Source organism: Rhinatrema bivittatum, chromosome 4 (genome assembly GCF_901001135.1).
Source record: "Rhinatrema bivittatum chromosome 4, aRhiBiv1.1, whole genome shotgun sequence".
In the NCBI taxonomy this organism is placed as follows: Eukaryota; Metazoa; Chordata; class Amphibia; order Gymnophiona; family Rhinatrematidae; genus Rhinatrema; species Rhinatrema bivittatum.
In genome coordinates this window covers 339,361,297-339,380,025 of record NC_042618.1, presented here as the reverse complement: position 1 = coordinate 339,380,025, position 18,729 = coordinate 339,361,297, and the positions used below count along the sequence as shown (strand labels likewise).

The 18,729-nt window shown below is 45.3% G+C and overlaps 1 protein-coding gene across 1 annotated transcript in view; it reads right to left on the bottom strand.

Moving 5' to 3' along the window:
- Nucleotides 1-18,729, bottom strand: part of LOC115090870 (E3 ubiquitin-protein ligase TRIM47-like) — a 58,901-nt gene that overhangs the window by 29,458 nt on the left and 10,714 nt on the right. The window contains exon 5 of the mRNA XM_029600476.1: nt 5,656-5,851. Coding sequence (XP_029456336.1) covers nt 5,656-5,851 — 196 coding nt within the window. The remainder of the gene's footprint in view (nt 1-5,655; nt 5,852-18,729) is intronic.

Below are 18,729 nucleotides of genomic sequence, written 5' to 3'. Positions count from 1 at the left end.
GCTGCCTTCTGAGCCTTAAAGGCATTGTGGAGGAGTAAGACAAATTCAGAGAACGACGAAGAAGAATCTGAGGCCTCCCTGGGGTCCTCCCCTGTCGAGTTCTCTCGATCAGCGTCTGCATCGCCCCCCCCCCCCCCCCCCCGGGAGGCTCCAGGCCGTGGTGATAATGGTGGTGGGGAATTCCCTTTCCCCAAAGCTGCCCGTTCCTGTGCTCTGAAAACCTCCAAAATGGCTTCCGTTCCCGCACTCAGCAGGAACAGGTAGGGAGGTTGATGGTGCCGAACGAGTCTCCCAGGCTCTCGGCCTCTGCAGGGATCGCCACTGAGGGAAATCAACTTTTGAGTCGTTGCCGAGGTGCGCTCCCCCCCCCCCCCCCCGGGGAGGCAGTCGGAACAGATTCTGGTTCTGGCGAGCCGCGCATGCGTGCCTTTCTACAGGCGCTGCAGGCCGCACCACGTGGCATGATGAGGAGCCCTAAAAATAGGAACGAGACCCCGGGAGGGAGGCACGGCTGCATGAAGCCAGCAGGCAGTGATCGGCGGGGGAGGAACGAAGAGGTCCGGAGAGGTCGTCTGAGAGAAAGGCAAATTGAATCTTTTTTTTTTTAAACCTTACAGCTTCTTCCCAACTGCGCCTTTATTTTTCTTCAAAAAATAAAACTGGACCTGTCCCCCTCAGAGGGTGAGTGAACAGGGCTCCCCGGTATCACCCTCAGAGACTGCCAAGGAGTGATGTATACAGGGTTCTCAACCCTCTGCTCCTCCGCCTCAAATACCAGAGGGGATGGTCCCACCAAGACCTGCCAACCCCCTGGAGGCTTACAGTACCCCCCCAGTCTTTTTTTTTTTTTTTTTTTTAAAGTTTCCTATTTTTTTTTTCTTAAACTAGTTTCTAGCTAATCTAGACTGAAGGGATTTGCACCTCCACCATCTGCTGGAAACAGAGAAATACTGACAGACTCTAGGTAGCACTTCAGGGTATTGGGCAGAGTCCGTTAAAACTTCTCTGTCTCCATCTGCTGGAGGGAAGGCAAAACCCAGGAGTCTGGACTGATCCGGGTACGTACAGGGAACTCCCCATACCTACAATAACGTTGCGCAAGAACACCTAAAAATGGAGGGTGGCTCATGTTTAAGCAGGTTTCAGGCATTTGGAGCTCCGATTTTTCCCTCATAATGCAAGCTGCTACAAATGCTGGACCGATTCAGCACTCTTCGAGGGACAGCTCGTAAGGTAAAAAAAAAAAAACCTGTCAATTTGTAGCGACTCTCCGGCCTCACCGCGGCAGCAATTTTTTCTCCCCCCCCCCCCCCCCCAAGTGCTCGGTTATTTCTTTAACAGTCTTTTTTGTGTTCTTTAGTTTCGATCGGAGCCGGCATGCCACGATATGATTCAGTTGCTCGGCGAGAATAAAGGATACCGTCTACGGGAGGATAGGTCGCGTTCCAAGGGTTCTTTTTCGTCCTGTTCTAGATTTCAGGGTGATCGTAAGTCCCGAACCCCGCGTCCTAGTACCCCCTCTTCCTCCTTTCGGTTGGGAGGGGGGTAGAAAACAGCCCCAGCCCTTTCGAGGAAGACGCTTTGGTAGGCCGGCTTCTACCTCCTCGGCCCCTGGCGGTAAGTCAACACAATGATGTCCTGCCAGTCCATCCCTCTGTCCCGAAGGTGGGGGGCAGACTGTCCCTCTTTTACGAGGCATGGACCACAATCACGACGGACCAGTGGGTGCTCTCTGTGATAAAACACAACTACGCTTTAGATTTTGCTCGCCTTCCCAATCCAAGATTTTTTCCATCCCCGTGCGGAACCGCAGACAAGCGGCTAGCGGTTCATCAGACTTTGGTCCGGTTGTAGATCTTGGGGCCATTGTTCCAGTGCCCACCTTGGAGCAACGAAGAGGATACTACTCCATGTACTTTGTCGTTCCAAAGAAAGAAGGCTCTTTCCGGCCCATTCTAGATCTAAAGGAAGTCAGTCGGTGTCTGTGGATACCACGCTTTCGCATGGAGACCCTGAGGTCCGTGATTGCCTCAGTGCCACCGGGATAGTTCCTGGCCTCGCTGGATCTCACGGAGGCATACCTGCATATTGGAATCAGGAAGGATCATCAGAAGTACCTCAGGTTCTATGTGTTGGGAAAGCATTATCAATTTCAAGCGTTACCCTTCGGGCTCGCGACCGTCCCCAGAACGTTTACCAAGATAATGGTGGTAGTCGCGGTGCAGTTGCGTCGAGAGGGTCTGTTAGTCCATCCATATTTGGATGATTGGTTAATTCGAGCAAAATCCGAGGAACTTTGCCGGTCAACGATTCATCGAGTTCTACAACTGTTGTACTCCCTCGGCTGGGTCGTCAATACAGCCAAGAGTCACCTCAATCCCTCTCAGTCACTGGAATGTTTGGGAGCTTTATTCGACACCCGGCAAGGCAAGGTCTTCCTCTCCATCGACCGCTGTCACAAATTGCAAGGGCAGGTCACGGCCCTTCTGCAGATGCAGACACCAACGGTTTGGGACTATCTGCAGTTGATTGGGTCCATGGCGTCCACTCTGGAACTGGTCCCGTGGGCTTTCGCGCACATGCGTCCCTTACAATCGGCGTTGCTCTCCCGCTGGAGTCCGGTGTCTGAGCAGTTTCATCTTCCCTTACCCTTGACAGACATGGCGCGTTCCAGCCTGGGTTGGTGGTTGCACTCGGACAATCTTCTCAAGGGGGTTTCGATTGTGTCTCCGGATTGGACAGTGGTCACTACAGATGCGAGCCTCTCCGGCTGGGGAGCTGTATGTTTGCAACAGTCGGTAGAGGGTCGCTGGTCCTCGACCGAATCTCGCTGGTCAATCAATCGCTTGGAGACCAGGGCGGTGCACCTAGCACTCCGGGCCTTCCTACCTCTGGTCCAGGGAAAGGCGTTCAGGGTTCTGTCCAACAATGTGACTACGGTGGCCTACATCAATTGTCAGGGGGGGACCCAGAGTCGTCTGGTGGCGTTAGAAGCTCGGCTTCTAATACAATGGGCAGAGCGACACCTTCTCAGCATCGCTGCATCTCACATCGCAGGGGTAGACAACATTCACGCGGACTTCCTGAGTCGGCATCAACTCGATCCTGGAGAATGGGAACTGGCGGACAGAGCCTTCCAGCTCATATGCGACAGATAGCTATGAATTTGGCGACCTTTCGGAATGCCAAGGTTCCGCGCTTCTTCGTCCAGGGCAGGGACCCGGGGGCGGATGCCTTGGCGCTGCCCTGGACGACGTCGTTCCGTCTGTCTTTTCCCCCTGGCCTCTGATAGGCAAAATCCTTCGTCGCATAGAGAATCACCCTGCGGAGGTAATTCTGGTGGCTCCCGAGTGGCCTCGCGGCCGTGGTATGCAGATCTTGTCAACCTGGCCGTAGAGGAACCCCCTCCGTTTCCCGGCCCTACCGAATCTCCATCAGGGACCTGTCTGTTTCGACCAGATCAATCGCTTTTGTCTAGTGGCATGACTTTTGAGAGGCGCCGTTTAAAAGGAAAGGGTTATTCGGACGCGATGGTGTCCACTCTTCTGCAGTCGCACAAGACCTCGACTTCATTGTCTTATGTTCATGTTTGGAAGATTTTTGAGTCTTTGTGCGTCTCTCGGGTGATTTGGGCTACCCGGGCGGCAGTTTCAGATATTTTGGCCTTTCTTCAGGACGGTTTGGCCAAGGGGCTCTCTTGTAGTTCGTTGCGAGTACAGGTGGCTACCCACGGTTGCTTACGTGGTTCGGTGGAAGGGGTGTCGTTGGCATCTCATCCTGATATTGCTCGAGTCCTGAAGGGGGCAAAGCACTTACGTCCTCCGCTTCTTGCCCCTTGTCCTTCCTGGAACTTAAATGTGGACTGATCCTTGGTACTAGTGACGACAATGGGAATCGGATAAAAGCAAGCCCTTTATTAAACGCCCGACTCTGGCCGAGTTTCATTCCTTTGCACAGAGCTGCCTCGGGGGCAACTAGAAATGGACATATAAATAATTAATACACATATATAAAAATAAATTTTTATATACACATATATAAAAATTTTTATATACACATATATAAAAATAAATTGAATACTGTGTACAATTCTGGTCGCCGCATCTCAAAAAAGATATAATTGCGATGGAGAAGGTACAGAGAAGGGCTACCAAAATGATAAGGGGAATGGAACAACTCCCCTATGAGGAAAGACTAAAGAGGTTAGGACTTTTCAGCTTGGAGAAGAGACGACTGAGGGGGGATATGATAGAGGTGTTTAAAATCATGAGAGGTCTAGAACGGGTAGATGTGAATCGGTTATTTACTCTTTCGGATAGTAGAAAGACTAGGGGGCACTCCATGAAGTTAGCATGGGGCACATTTAAAACTAATCGGAGAAAGTTCTTTTTTACTCAACGCACAATTAAACTCTGGAATTTGTTGCCAGCGAATGTGGTTAGTGCAGTTAGTATAGCTGTGTTTAAAAAAGGATTGGATAAGTTCTTGGAGGAGAAGTCCATTACCTGCTATTAAGTTCACTTAGAGAATAGCCACTGCCATTAGCAATGGTTACATGGAATAGACTTAGTTTTTGGGTACTTGCCAGGTTCTTATGGCCTGGATTGGCCACTGTTGGAAACAGGATGCTGGGCTTGATGGACCCTTGGTCTGACCCAGTATGGCATTTTCTTATGTTCTTATTCATTCAAAATATGTCATAAAATTATCGTGTTACAAAAAACATTTTGTTTTTATATTTTTTGTAACACGATAATTTTATGACATATTTTGAATGAATGTATGTCTATATTCAGTTTTATATATATGTAATTTATTTTTATATATGTGTATTAATTATTTATATGTCCATTTCTAGTTGCCCCTGAGGCAGCTCTGTGCAAAGGAGCGAAACTCGGCCAGAGTCGGGCGTTTAATAAAGGGCTTGCTTTTATCCGATTCCCATTGTCGTCACTGATACCAAGGATCAGTCCAGAGTCCCGCCTTCTGCTGCATTGAGTTTGGAGAGTCCGCTGTTACTAATTCTGTTCAAATTAATGGGGACTGGAAGCATCCTTATCTCGAGTTTCTTCTGTTTTGTTTGAGTCAGATTCTTGTTGAGGAGAGTGAGCCGAGTGTTTCCCGGTTGAGCTTCATGTATATAGTTAGTTTACCTCTAGGAATTATTCTGCTTTGACATTGCGTAATACTGACAGGCTGTGGGTGGCACCCTGGTATATATGGCAGAGCCTGTCAAATCTTGCTCTGTCTCCACCTGCTGGTGCGGAGGCAAAACCCAGGAGTCTGGACTGATCTGGTATGTACAGGGAAAGGCTCCAGTGTCACACACTCCAGGGTTGCTATCATTAACCAAATGAGTTTCAAATGATCAAACATTATCTGTTAAGTGCAGAATTATTCTCTTTGCTAACTCTTCTTGCACTGAAATTCAGACTGAACTACACAATTTTCTAAACCTGTTACCACATTACTAGACGGAGATTCTGGATTCAGGATAAATGAGATTGACTCGACCTGTCACTCCTCTTCTAGAGGGTTTGTTAAAAGGTCAAAAAGAATATGTAGTCTCTACTTCCCCCAAAGCATTTGTTAAAAACACAGGTTAAAAAAAAATTAAATTAAAAAGCCAAACAAACCACACAGTAGCACACTGACCACTTGATTCTTCAAGCTGAGTGTCCAGGTCAGAAGTTCCTCTCTTTAACTGATCCCCTTGACGCCTACATGTGAGCAGCAGCAGTTCCTTCACGGCAGATGCAGTCTGCCCAGACTTGGTGAAACTCAACTCCTTATCAGAACTCCAAGCAGGGATGCGCTTTTCTTCGGCCACGATTTTCAAAGCTTGGAATTGCTGAATCAAGAAATAGATTTGCTATCAGTCTGCTGCTGCTATGCAAATAATTACACGATTATTAGTTAGGCTGAACGAAGGCTTAAGGTCCATCAAGTCCAAATGCAATGCAAGTCTGTACTTCTTGGGAATACCTCTAAAATAAAGTAGTAAAAAATACTTTACAAATATTATATGAAAAAAAGTAATTGTTTTTACTTTTCTCTCAGGCAATTAGCTTCTAAAAGGTCTGGGATGGAACCTTTATTATTTTAATTGATAGCTGCTTTGATCAACAGGATTTTTTTTCATTCTAAGATATATATATATAGTTATGAAAGATAGCAATGAATCAAAACTAAATCCAGGCTGTGTGGTTGTAAAGATTTTTAATCTGTGGTCAGGAAATGCTCTAGGCCAGTAAAAATATGTAATCACTCCTGCTCTTATAGATATAAAAGAGGTGAAGTTCTTATATTCCTGAAATGACTGGGCTAGGATTAATACTTGACTGGTCAAGAGATAATCTGAAACCTTGGGTTTCTTACATATTGGACTAGCACAGGTTGACAGTATAGTTCATGTGGCATTGCTTTTTCTGTGGGGTGAGTGGGTACCACGTGCATCTGCAGAGCATGAAATTTCAGTGTCTGAAGTTACTGTTAGTTTTCAATTGACTGGCTAATGCAGGCATGTCTGTATTTTTCAGGAAGGCCCAGATGTAACTTTGCCATTTATGTACACAGACAAGGAATAAAGAAATAACCAGGAAAGAGAACAGAATGGGAGAAACTTGAGACTTCTTGTCCCTCGTGAGGTTGTGAAACTTCATCATGCGATGGTTATGGGGAGAGAACTGCGCGGGACTGCGCCCCTTGGAGTCTATTTGTGTTCAGAAATGCTTTTTGAACTTTCTGTTCTTGATTTTGAATGAGCATCTACTTCTTATTTTCTACATTTATAGGTGGGGGAGGGGGGTGAGGCTTTGTGGACTCAAAAAATATTCTGAGATTCTAAAACATGTATTTTTGGGTTTGTCGGGTGGGAGTTGGTCTGGGGGAAATTTAGCAGTGCTCTCCTCAGGTCTCAGTGTTTCCTACTCGTTAGGTAGCACTGCTTTTCTTTTGGGGGGGGGGGTTCTTCCTGTTCAGACAATGTTTAAGCAGGCCTGGATGGGAATTCAGGATGGACTGTTGAGTTAATATGTTTGTATGGAGGGTTTGTAGGGAAACTGGTTTCTGGTTGGAAACTGGAAAATCCACGACCGTGAACATTTTTTAATGTTCTTATTAGGAGCATTCTTCTGGGAGGGCAGTCCTCAGTTATATGAAGCTTCTGGATGTCTCAAGCTCAGAGACTGTTGGATTTTATTCAGGATTACTTGCTAATTCTCATTATTTGGAAGTTCGATTATAGTTATTGATATTGAATGTTTCTTTCAATGTGTGGGGACTTCTGTCACCAGTTAAGCAAAAGAGTTCTTTTCAGTATTTAAAGAAGCAGATCCTTTTGTTGCAGCAAACACATTTAACAGCTATAAAATACATTACACTTCAAAAGAGAATGAGTCTGAAGTAGTGATACTGTCACCTTTAGAAGATTTATCAGGGTTTTTAGAAACCTCACAAGAAGTACAGATAGGGGTAGATTTTCATACAGGGCGCCCTCGCGTACTTTTGTAGGCGCATCAGGCGCAAACAAAAGTACGCTGGATTTTAGTAGATACGCGCGGAGCCGCGCGTATCTGCTAAAATCCTGGATCGGCGCGCGCAAGGCTACCGATTTCGTGTAGCCGGCACGCGCAGCCTACCTCCGTTCCCTCCGAGGCCGCTCCGAAATCGGAGCGGCCTCGGAGGGAATTCGCTAACGCCCTCCCCTCACCTTCCCCTCCCTTCCTCTACCTAACCCACCCCCCCGGCCCTGTCTAACCCCCCCCCTACCTTTGTTGGGGGATTTACACCTCCCAGAGGGAGAAGTAAATCTAATAAATCAGCTTCCCATCCAGGCATACAATCTTCTCTCTATACCCAGACCCAAAAAAAGAGGAGGTGGACTTCTCCTCGCAGCCAAAAAAACGCTAGGTCTGGCATTGCAGACTTCTAATAACCTATCAAATATCGAATTTGCGCTTTTCAACTCGAAACATCTGACGATCGGTTTAATTTATGCCCCTCCCGGATTACTGGAAGCAGACCCATCCTCAATCATAGAACTTACAGCAAAACACCTAAACTCCAGAAAACCTGCCATCCTCATGGGAGATTTTAACCTTCACGTAGATGTCCAACCTCATTCTACCAACTGTAAAACTCTTCTCTCCTCTCTCAGCAATATGGGTTTCAGACAAATTGTGACAGAACCAACCCACAAAGCAGGTCATACGTTGGACCTTATCTTTATAAACGAGGGAATCGCAACCCACACTATCCCAACTTGCCTTCCAGTACCGTGGACAGACCACCGAATCATATCATCGGTGCTAAAAATAAAAGAGCTTCCTCCGCAATCCACACAATCAATAACTATATCCGTCAGGAAACAGTGCTCAGGAGACCAACTCAGCGAACACCTGGCCAAGGAACTAGTGCACCTGGACCTCTCCGACGCCAACTCAGCAACTTCATCATGGACCAACATCACTAAAAAGGTTGCAGATCAAATGTGCCCCATGACGACTAAATATATCAATCCAAACAAAGACAACAGGAAACCTTGGTTCACTCCGGAGCTGAAAAAACGTAAACATGAATTGAGATACAAGGAACAAAATTGGCGAAAAAACCCATCTTCAACCACCCTCCTCATCTACAAATCGTGCCTCAACTCATAAAGAAACGACATCAACAAAACCAAGAGAGAATTCTTCTCCAAAAAAATCCACCACCTCATTTTTGATTCAAGAGCTCTTTTCTCCTATGTTTCAACCCTCACTAAACCCCCGGCGCCTACCATTCCAGACGATCAAGCTCTCAACAAAGCGAACGAACTAGCAGACTTCTTTGACAATAAAATCACCTCACTCCTAGCCCCCCTCAAGGGATCATCTACACATCCAAACCATGTAATCAACTACAGCTCCCAATCATCGCACTCAACTGTTCAACAATCATCGCACTCAACCACTCAACAACACAACACAACCCCAACAGTGCTAGACACTTTTGAGCCCACATTCACATTAGAAATAGAGAATATCCTCAAGAAGATAAAACCATCCTCTCATCCATCAGACCACATTCCTTCAAACTTACTGAGTCTGATCACCAACACCATAGCCAAACCTGTTGCAGACATCATTAACTGCTCTCTCACCCAAGGCCAAGTCCCTAACCAACTCAAGTTAGCCATGCTCAAACCGCTCCTCAAAAAACCCAACCTTCCCACCTCAGACCCAGCTAACTTCAGACCCATAGCAAACCTCCCTATGATAACAACTTTCTCCATAATTTTGGCTAACAAACAACTTACAGAATTTCTTGATGAAAACAACATCCTCACCTCAAACCAATTTGGTTTTCGTAAGACTAGGAATACCGAATCGCTTTTAGCCTCACTATCAGACACTATTATCTTTAATCTAGAAAAAGGCCAACCTTGCCTCCTCGCTCTCCTGGATCTCTCATCAGCGTTTGATACCGTAAACCACCCGTGCCTCCTGCAACGCCTAACGGACATTGGCATTACAGGAGCAGCATTCAACTGGTTCAAATCGTTTTTGGAGAACAGATCATACAAGGTCAAGATAAATAACAAAGAGTCTCACGCCATCGAATCCAAGAGGGGGGTACCGCAAGGATCATCCCTCTCTCTGACTCTCTTCAATATATATCTTCTCCCGCTCTGTCAATTACTCACCAACCTCAAGCTAATACACTTCCTATATGCGGATGACATACAAATCCTCATCCCTATAGAAGACTCACTACACAAAGCCATGTCATACTGGAATAAATGTCTTTCAGCTATCAACAACCTACTCACCAGCCTCAACCTGGTCTTAAACACAAACAAAACCGAAATCCTCATTATAGCACCGGAAAACTATGTCCCACCCACACCTCCTAATGCTAGCCAACGGCCGGATACCTCCGTGCACTCCACCTCGCAACAAGTAAAAGACCTGGGAGTCATCATAGACAGCGGATTCAGCCTCAACAAATTCGTTAATAACACAACAAAGAATGTTTCTTTAAACTACAAACCTTAAAGAAACTAAAACCACTCCTTCTATACAGAGACTTCCGCATGGTGCTACAAGCCATCATACTCCCAAAACTGGACTACTGTAACTCTCTCCTCCTAGGCCTACCAGCATGCACCACCAAACCACTTCAGATGGTCCTGAATGCCTCGGCATGAATTCTCTCAAATGCCAAAAAAAGAGATCATATCACCCCCAATCCTTCATCATCTCCACTGGCTTCCGATTAAATACAGGATCCAATTCAAGTCCTTAATGATGATACATAAGGTCTTACATAACATTGCTCCTCTCAAAACGTTTCAAATTCAGCTACACACATCCGTGAAACCGACTAGAAGCGCATATCAAAACAGACTAATCACCCAACCGGCGAAATCCTCTCTGAGGAAACGCGCACTATCCACAGCGGGCGCTTCACTCTGGAACTCGCTACCTCCAGACCTTCGCCTTGAACCATGCCATGCTACATTTAAAAAGAAACTTAAGACTTGGTTGTTCAAACAAGCATTCCCTTAGAGCTAAGAGCAGGAAGAAAGGCATTTTCATAATACGCGTTCTTTCCCCAGCCCATAGCATATAACTTCCTGAAGAGATCAATATTGAATTGTACTTAATCATATAATCATGTTATGGATTCATTATATAATCATATTTACATATAATCATGTTGACAAACATATAACCATGTTATTTATTTATTTATTAACTCGCATGTTATTTATTAACTGTTTAGCAATATATACTAATTTGTTACTTTGATTAATCTGTTCAATGTAAACCGCTAAATGAAGCGATAGTTACTGTTCCTTGTAAACCGGGGTGATATGTATATTATACAGGAACTTCCGGTATATAAATCCTTTAAATAAACAAATAAATAAATAAATAAATAAATAAGTAAATCCCCGCGCGCCAGCGGGCCGCTGGCGCGTCTAGATGCAACCCAGGGGGACGCAACCCGGGGGCGGTTCCAGAGGGCGCGGCCACGCCCCCGGGCCGAAACCATGCCCCCATTTTTGAATTTATGTTCTAGAGCACATGCCTTGGGAGCACAAATCCTGATAAAATTTTCCATGTAAATGTATTATGAAGATAGATAATGTACGTTATGTATTTTTTTGAACCGGAGCATCTAGAAAAATTCTTGATGTCTAAAGAAGGAACAGCCTAAACTCTGTTGTGTATCAAGGTGAATAGAATTCTCTCGACCACTTTCTAGTTTTTGTTAAATATAGAAGTAATAAAGTTCTTGCTCCATTACTTACCTAAATTTGATCTCTCAGATTTCATGGTAAAATAAGGTTATAGCATAATAAAGGTTTGGATATATATTATTTAAAAAAAAAGAGAATGGGTCGGTGAAATATTTTGCCTCGTACAACTTCAAAAGTAGGGAGTCTCTGTTTTAATAAAAAAGGCTTTGCCTCCGAAGGTGACCAAATTCTACTCCAACACAGAAGGTAGATTATTTTAATTGTAACCTACGCTCTACTTCCTTCATCCAGGTTAACATATATGGCCCAAATATTGGTCAGCAGGGCTTTTGTGTCTCCGACAGGCTGGCCTCCTTTGGTGGTGGCAAGTTACTATTGGGAGGTGATTAGAATATTAGCTTTCAGCCTGAGATGGACAGATTTATTTTATTTATTTATCGAGTTTTATATACCATCGATCGGTTTCGCCATCACAACGGTTTACAAAGTTTCAAAGTTTAACAGAGTGTTCAGAAATTCATTTGCTTGTTATCATATTTGTCGTAGTCTTCTGCATCTGTCAATCTGTGTTATACATAAGAACTTGCCATGCTGGGTCAGACCAAGGGTCCATCAAGCCCAGCATCCTGTTTCCACAGAGGCCAAAACCAGGCCACAAGAACCTGGCAATTACCCAAACACTAAGAAGAACTCATGCTACTGATGCAATTAATAGCAGTGGCTATTCCCTAAGTATAATTGATTAATAGCCATTAATGGACTTCTCCTCCAAGAACTTATCCAAACCTTTTTTGAACCCAGCTACACTAACTGCACTAACCACCTCCTCTGGCAACAAATTCCAGAGCTTTATTGTGCGTTGAAGGAAAAAGAATTTTCTCCGATTAGTCTTAAATGTGTTACTTGCTAACTTCTTGGAATGCCCCCTAGTCCTTCTATTATTCAAAAGTGTAAATAACCGAGTCACATCTACTCATTCAAGACCTCTCATGATCTTAAAGACCTCTATCATATCCCCCCTCAGCCGTCTCTTCTCCAAGCTGAACAGCCCTAACCTCTTCAGCCTTTCCTCATAGGGGAGATGTTCCATCCCCTTTATCATTTTGGTTGCCCTTCTCTGTACATGATCTAGTTTGAAAGACTTGATAAAGCAATTTCAGCTCAGTAATGTTTGGAGGCAGAGACTATACTCATTTCTCTCCAAGGCACAATGTTTACAGCAGAACTGATTTATTGGAGTCATCTTCAATTTTCCCTCAAATTACCTTACATCGCCTTCATTGTATGCAAATCTCTCTCATATATATTCATTGTGGATATCCTGAAAACCTGGCTTGTTTGTTGCTCTTGAGGACCAGAGTTGGCCACCCCTGCCTTATGTGATATTTTACCCAGTAGGCTCTCTGATCATAATCCAGTCTCTGTTAACAGCTTGTTTGGGTGTCCTTGGTTTTGACAACAGATCATGAAGGCTCAATGCTTTTTTTTTTTTTTTTTTTTACCTAGGGGATCCGCACTTTAAACAGTTATTCACAGACACAATTAAAGTATTTGATCAGCATAACCCAGCTTCAGATTATCATCCAACACTGGAGTGGAAAGCCTTGAAGGTGGTTCCAGAGCTAAGATCTTAGCCTTGGTTTCTCATGCAAAGAAGGTTAGGGCAGAAAAACAAGGGGTCTTGATGGGGGAACATAGTTTCTCAAGAACAAAAGCACTAACAGGATTGTTCTGGGAAAGTGTGCAGTCAGCTAGAGAGCAGTTTAAATTAGTACAGGTAAAGCAGATTAGAGAATTTAAAAGCTTTTTCAAACAAAGGTTCTATGAACATGGGAATAAGACAGGGGCCACGTTAGCTGGTGTTGTCAGGAAAAGGAGAGATTGTACCTTGATTCAGGGAATCAACGAGACTTCAGGGGCAGTGACACAGGGTTATAAAAAGATTAGCCAGCCATTTCTGGATAATTTTGAATCTCTAATCTTGATATTCAAAAGCGGTGGCAGACACAGTTATGAGTTTCTGAATTGTAATATGACAGATTGAAGGCACTTGTTTCACTACTAGAAATACAGGCTGCCGTTAAAGCTCTCTGCTATGGAAGTGCCTTGGGGGTGTCCTCTGGATCTGTATAAAAAATATCTGATCCATTTTGATTCTTTTTTTTTTTGTGTGATTTGTTTAATTATTTAAAAATACACATCAGGCTGGTACAGGGTCCCTCTCAGACGCTAGCATCATACTGATTCATAAAACGGGTAAAGATATTCATGACTGTTGTTCCTGTTGGCCTACATCCCTACTAAATGCAGATATTAAGATTTTAGTGAAAGTGTTACGGCTGAGTTTGGAGTAAGTGTTGCCTGCTCTATTACATGTAGATCAACCTGGATTTGTCAAAGAATACTACTTCACTTATAATCCCAAAACGTGGTTTAATCTGATGCACCTGGCTGGTAAAAGATCTTCCCCAGATCTGATTTTATTGTTAGATGCAGAGAAGGTCTTTTGATAGGGTCACAGCTGGAGATTTATGTTCTCAGTATTAGAAAAATGCAGGCTTTCTGAGGCCTTTAGAGCATGGATACAGTCTGTACGCTGCTGCTCCTCTGGCTCAAATACTGAATAATGGGTGCTGTCATCCTTTAACATCTAGAGTGGTACCAGGCAAGGCTGCCCTTTGTCCCCCCACTGTTTGATTTAGTTGTACAACCCTTACCTCATCAGGGGAAACGCTTTGATTCAAGAATTACAGTTTAGTGGGGTAGAGCATAAAGTGTCATTGCACGCAGATGATGTGCTTATTGACTTGGCCAGCTCCAAAGAATCTGCAACTCATTTGGTTGATGGGTTAAAGCAATATAGCATAGTTTCCAGTTATAAGAAATTTGTCCAGCTCGGAGGTTTTGTTTAATAGGAACACCACTAGAACCAGAGGTTTTGATGGCTTTAACAGGGTTTAAGTATTTGGGTATGCACATAAAAAGCAGCCCTAAAGATTTATTTAAGGCAAATTATGATCCTAGTCAAAAAATTAGAAAGGATTTGGAAGACTGGTCAGACCTCCTGACTGCCTGGACAGGCAGGATTCATTTGCTGAAAATGAATAATTTTGCCAAGGTTACCCAGCTATTTCAGCATCTCCCATGCGATGCGCCTTCTCCAAATTTCTTTGGTTTGAACAGTGCCTTCACTAGCTTTATTTGGCACAAGAAACAATCTAGAGAAACTTAGTACTCCTTGGATTCGAAAGGAATTTGGAGGGATGCGGCTCCCAATATTTAAACTGTATTACTGGGCAGTGAGACTGTTGTACATCCAGGGATGGTTGGGGATTGATGTCTTGGGTCACCTTGGAGGCTTCATAGCCTGATGTGGTAGATTTGCTTGCCATGTTGTTCCTGCCTGCTAATTCTTCTTTAGTTAGAGTACTAGTTCTATCTTAACTTATACATTATAGGTCTAGTGAACATCTTGTAAATTTTGGGCTTATTTAAAAACAAGATCCTTTGCTTGCTCTTCTGAAATATATTTCTAATTTAGCTGTATATACACACCTTTCTTCCCAGTTTAAGTCTTTGGTATATAAAAGGGTTGAAGTTTGTCTGGCAACCTTAGCACGGACAATCCATGAGATCTGAGTCACTGCAAGAGGAATTTGCTCGCCCAGATAATTCACCTGGCTCTTATTCTTGGCTTAGACAGGTGGTGCAGAGGCACTTGGAAGGGGGTGGATAATTTGGAAGCTGAATCCGGTTGAAGAAAAAGTAATGCCAAACTCATACCTCGGTCAGGGTTCCCTCAACTATCTATAGAGGGTTTTTGGCATTTTATCTTGATTTGGATTATATCTAAAAATTGCTCGACCACTGATTTAGATTCCAAGCTGGATGAAGAGGACTGGATTTGGAAATCTGTCCTTAAATTTCCTTGTATTTTCAGAGGGTGGAATTAATGGATAGGCTTTTGCACAGGACCTATAATACCCCTGATGTTGTAGCAAGTGTGGCACTGGTTCTTCTAGTTTATGTTGGGGAGGTTGTAGTAGGATTGGATCATTTTTCTACATGCAGTGGTCATGTAGATTCTTTTTTTTGGGAGGGGTGGGGGGGAGGTTGAAAAAGGAAGTATCAAAGATGATAAAAGTTTTTGTTGGATAGTTACCTTGTCTGGGATTGCTTGGTGCTAGAAAGGAAAATTAGTTCTTACCTGTTAATTTTCATTCCTGTAGTACCAAGGATCAGTCCAGACTGCTGGGTTATGCCTCCCTTCCAGCAGATGGAGTCAGAGAGAAACTGAAAAGCACCTCCCACATAACCTGGGGTGCCACCTGCGATCCCTCAGTATTATCGATGTCAAAGCAGAATGACTGGCTGTGGCTATAAAAGATTTGTTTGAAATATATAGAACATTATGCGTAAACATGCTTTAGCAACCAGTGACTAGATCAAGTTAAAACTAAACCTGTTCAAAAGGTAGAGCGATCATAAACTTGCAAAAAGAACAATGTAACTGAAGGTGGTTCTGCCGAAAGAAAAGCTGACTTGCGTCACAAACTGTCAAGGAAATATGAACAGCTGACTGGACTCTCCTGTGTATAGGTGGGCGTCTGGACTGATCCTTGGTACTACAGGAGTGAAAATTAACAGGTAAGAACTAATTTTCCTTTCCCTGTACGTACCAGGATCAGTCCAGACTGCTGGGATGTACCCAAGCTGCCCTAGATGGGGTGGGACCTGGAGAGTCCCGCGCGAAGCACACTGCTGCCAAAGGAATCCACCTTCGGATCCCTTACATCTAACCGGTAATGTTTAGCAAACGTGTGAAAGGATTTCCACGTGGCCGCCCGACAAATCTCTTGTGGCGAGACACACTGGGTTTCTGCCCATGAAGCCACCTGAGACCAAACAGAATGCGCCTTGAGACCTTCCGGCACTGGACGCCCGCAACATATGTAAGCAGAAGCAATAGCGTCCTTCAACCATCGGGCGATAGTAGTTTTAGAAGCCTGAGCCCCTTTCTTAGGACCGCTCCACAAAACGAAGAGGTGATCCGACAATCGAAACGGATTAGTAACCTCCAAGTATCGCAATAGAACCCTACGGACATCCAACCTCATCAGAAAATGCCGGTAACTCGACTAACTGGTTGACATGAAAGGCAGAGACTACCTTGGGCAGAAAGGAGGGTACTGTGTGAAGCGAAATACCCGAATCAGAAATACGCAGAAAAGGCTCTCGACAGGATAAGACTTGAAGCTCTGAAACCCGCCAAACCGAACAGATCGCCACGAGAAACATCGCTTTAAGCGTCAAGTCTTTAAGCGTCGCTCGCTTCAAGGGCTCAAAAGGTGGCCCGCATAGAGAACGGAGAACCAAATTTAAACTCCAGGCCCCCTTCAAAAACCGTATCTCATCTGGATGAGCCGCAATGAAAATATCATCAATTTTACCATGGAGACTGCCCAAGGCCGAAACCTGAACTCTGAGCGTCTTGTAAAAATGACAGGATATTAACGATATTGGCTCGTCGTGGGGACAAGCTGAACCCGCGGCACCAGGAATCAAAGACTTTCCAAACCCAAACATAGGTAAGCGACGTAGAAGTTTTCCTGGTGCGCAGAAGAGTAGAATTAACTGCTTCCGAGTAACCCTTTCTTCTTAACCTTCCGAAAGAAGGCCGCTAGACAGAATCGATCTGCCTGCTCTAAAAATACTGGACCCTGCCTTAGCAGGTTGGGCAGGTGACTGAAATGCAGCGGATCGTCCACCGCTAGGTTGATCAGATTGGCAAACCATGGCTTTCGGGCCCACTCAGGGGCCACTAGAATCACCGGACCCAGGTGAGACTCTATGCGACGTAATACATTTCCAATCAACGGCCATGGAGGAAACACAGAGGAGGACGTGCGATGGCCAAGGAAGAACCAGAGCATCCACTCCTTTGGACCCGTGGTCTCGCCTGCGACTGAAAAAGCAAGCCGCCTTTGCGCTCTGAGTCGCCATCAGGTCCAGGTGGGGAGTTCCCCATCATCTTAAGACCATTTGCATCGCTTCCCCCGACAGTTCCCATTCCCTGGGATCCAATTGTTGTCTGCTGAGGAAGTCCACTTTAACGTTGTCGACCCCGGTGATATGAGATGCCGCAATCCGGTCCAGGTGGCGCTCTGCCCAGCTCATCAGCTTGTCGGCCTTGTTGGACACGGGACGACTTCTGGTGCCTCCTTGTCTGTTTATGTAGGCCACCGCGGTCGCATTGTTGGAAAGAATCTGTAACGCTTTGTTGCGTAACATTGGTAAGAAGTGTTGTAGAGCTAGTTGGACCGCTCCGGTCTCCAACCTGTTGATGGACCACTGTGCCTGTAACGGAGTCCAAAGACCCTGAGCCGACCTCAACTGGCACACTGCTCCCTAACCAGAGAAGCTGGCATCAGTCGTAACAATTACCAATTGGGGGCTCTTGAGGTTCACCCCCTCACCAAGTCATCCGGATTGAGCCACCATGTCAGACTGGATCTGGCAGGTTCGAGCAGTGGCAAGGGGATCTGGTACTCTTCCGATTTGGGATCCCAATGTGAGAGCAACGCCCTCTACAAAGGCCTCAGATGTGTGAAGGCCCAAGGAACTAGCTCCAGGGTAGATGCCATAAACCCAAGAACCTGTAAATAATCTCATACCACTGGGGAGGGGAGCAACAGCAATTGCCGCAGCTGGGACATCAACCTGTCCATGCGATCGAGGGGTAGCAAGACTTTGCCTGCAAATGTATTGAATCGAGCCCCCAAGAACTCTTATCACCTGGGTTGGGATCAACTGGCTCTTGGCATAGTTGACAACCCAGCCCAGAGACTGTAGTCGACACACGACCGAACGGACCGCTGCCCGGCAGAGTTCCTCCGATTTCGCTTGAATGAGCCAGTCGTCCAGGTAGGGATGCACTAGAATTCCTTCCCGTCGTAAGCTCGCTGCTACCACCACCAGCACCTTGGTGAATATGCGAGAAGCAGTCGCTAGCCCAAAGGGTAGGGCACAAAACTGATAGTGTTGCTCCATGATCATGAATCTGAGAAACCGCTGATGGTGTTCCTGGATCCCTATATGAAGATATGCCTCTGTCAGATCCAAAGAAGCCAAAAACTCTCCTTTGTGGACTGCCGCAATGACCGACCGCAACGTTTCCATACGAAAGCGAGGCACCCGCAAGGCCCTGTTGACCTGTTTGAGGTCTAAAATTGGACGAAAGGTCCCATCCTTCTTGGGTACCACAAAATAGATGGAGTAGCAACCGGTCCGGCGCTCCGATGGAGGAACTGGCGCAATGGCTCCCAGAGCCTTCAACTGAACTAGGGTCCGAAGGACCACCTGTTGATTCTGCGGTGGCCGCAAGGGGACATCAGGAAGAGATCCCGGAGGGGACGAGCAAACTCCAAAGCATAACCGTGACTTATAATATCTAATACCCACTGGTCTTAAGTAATTTTGAC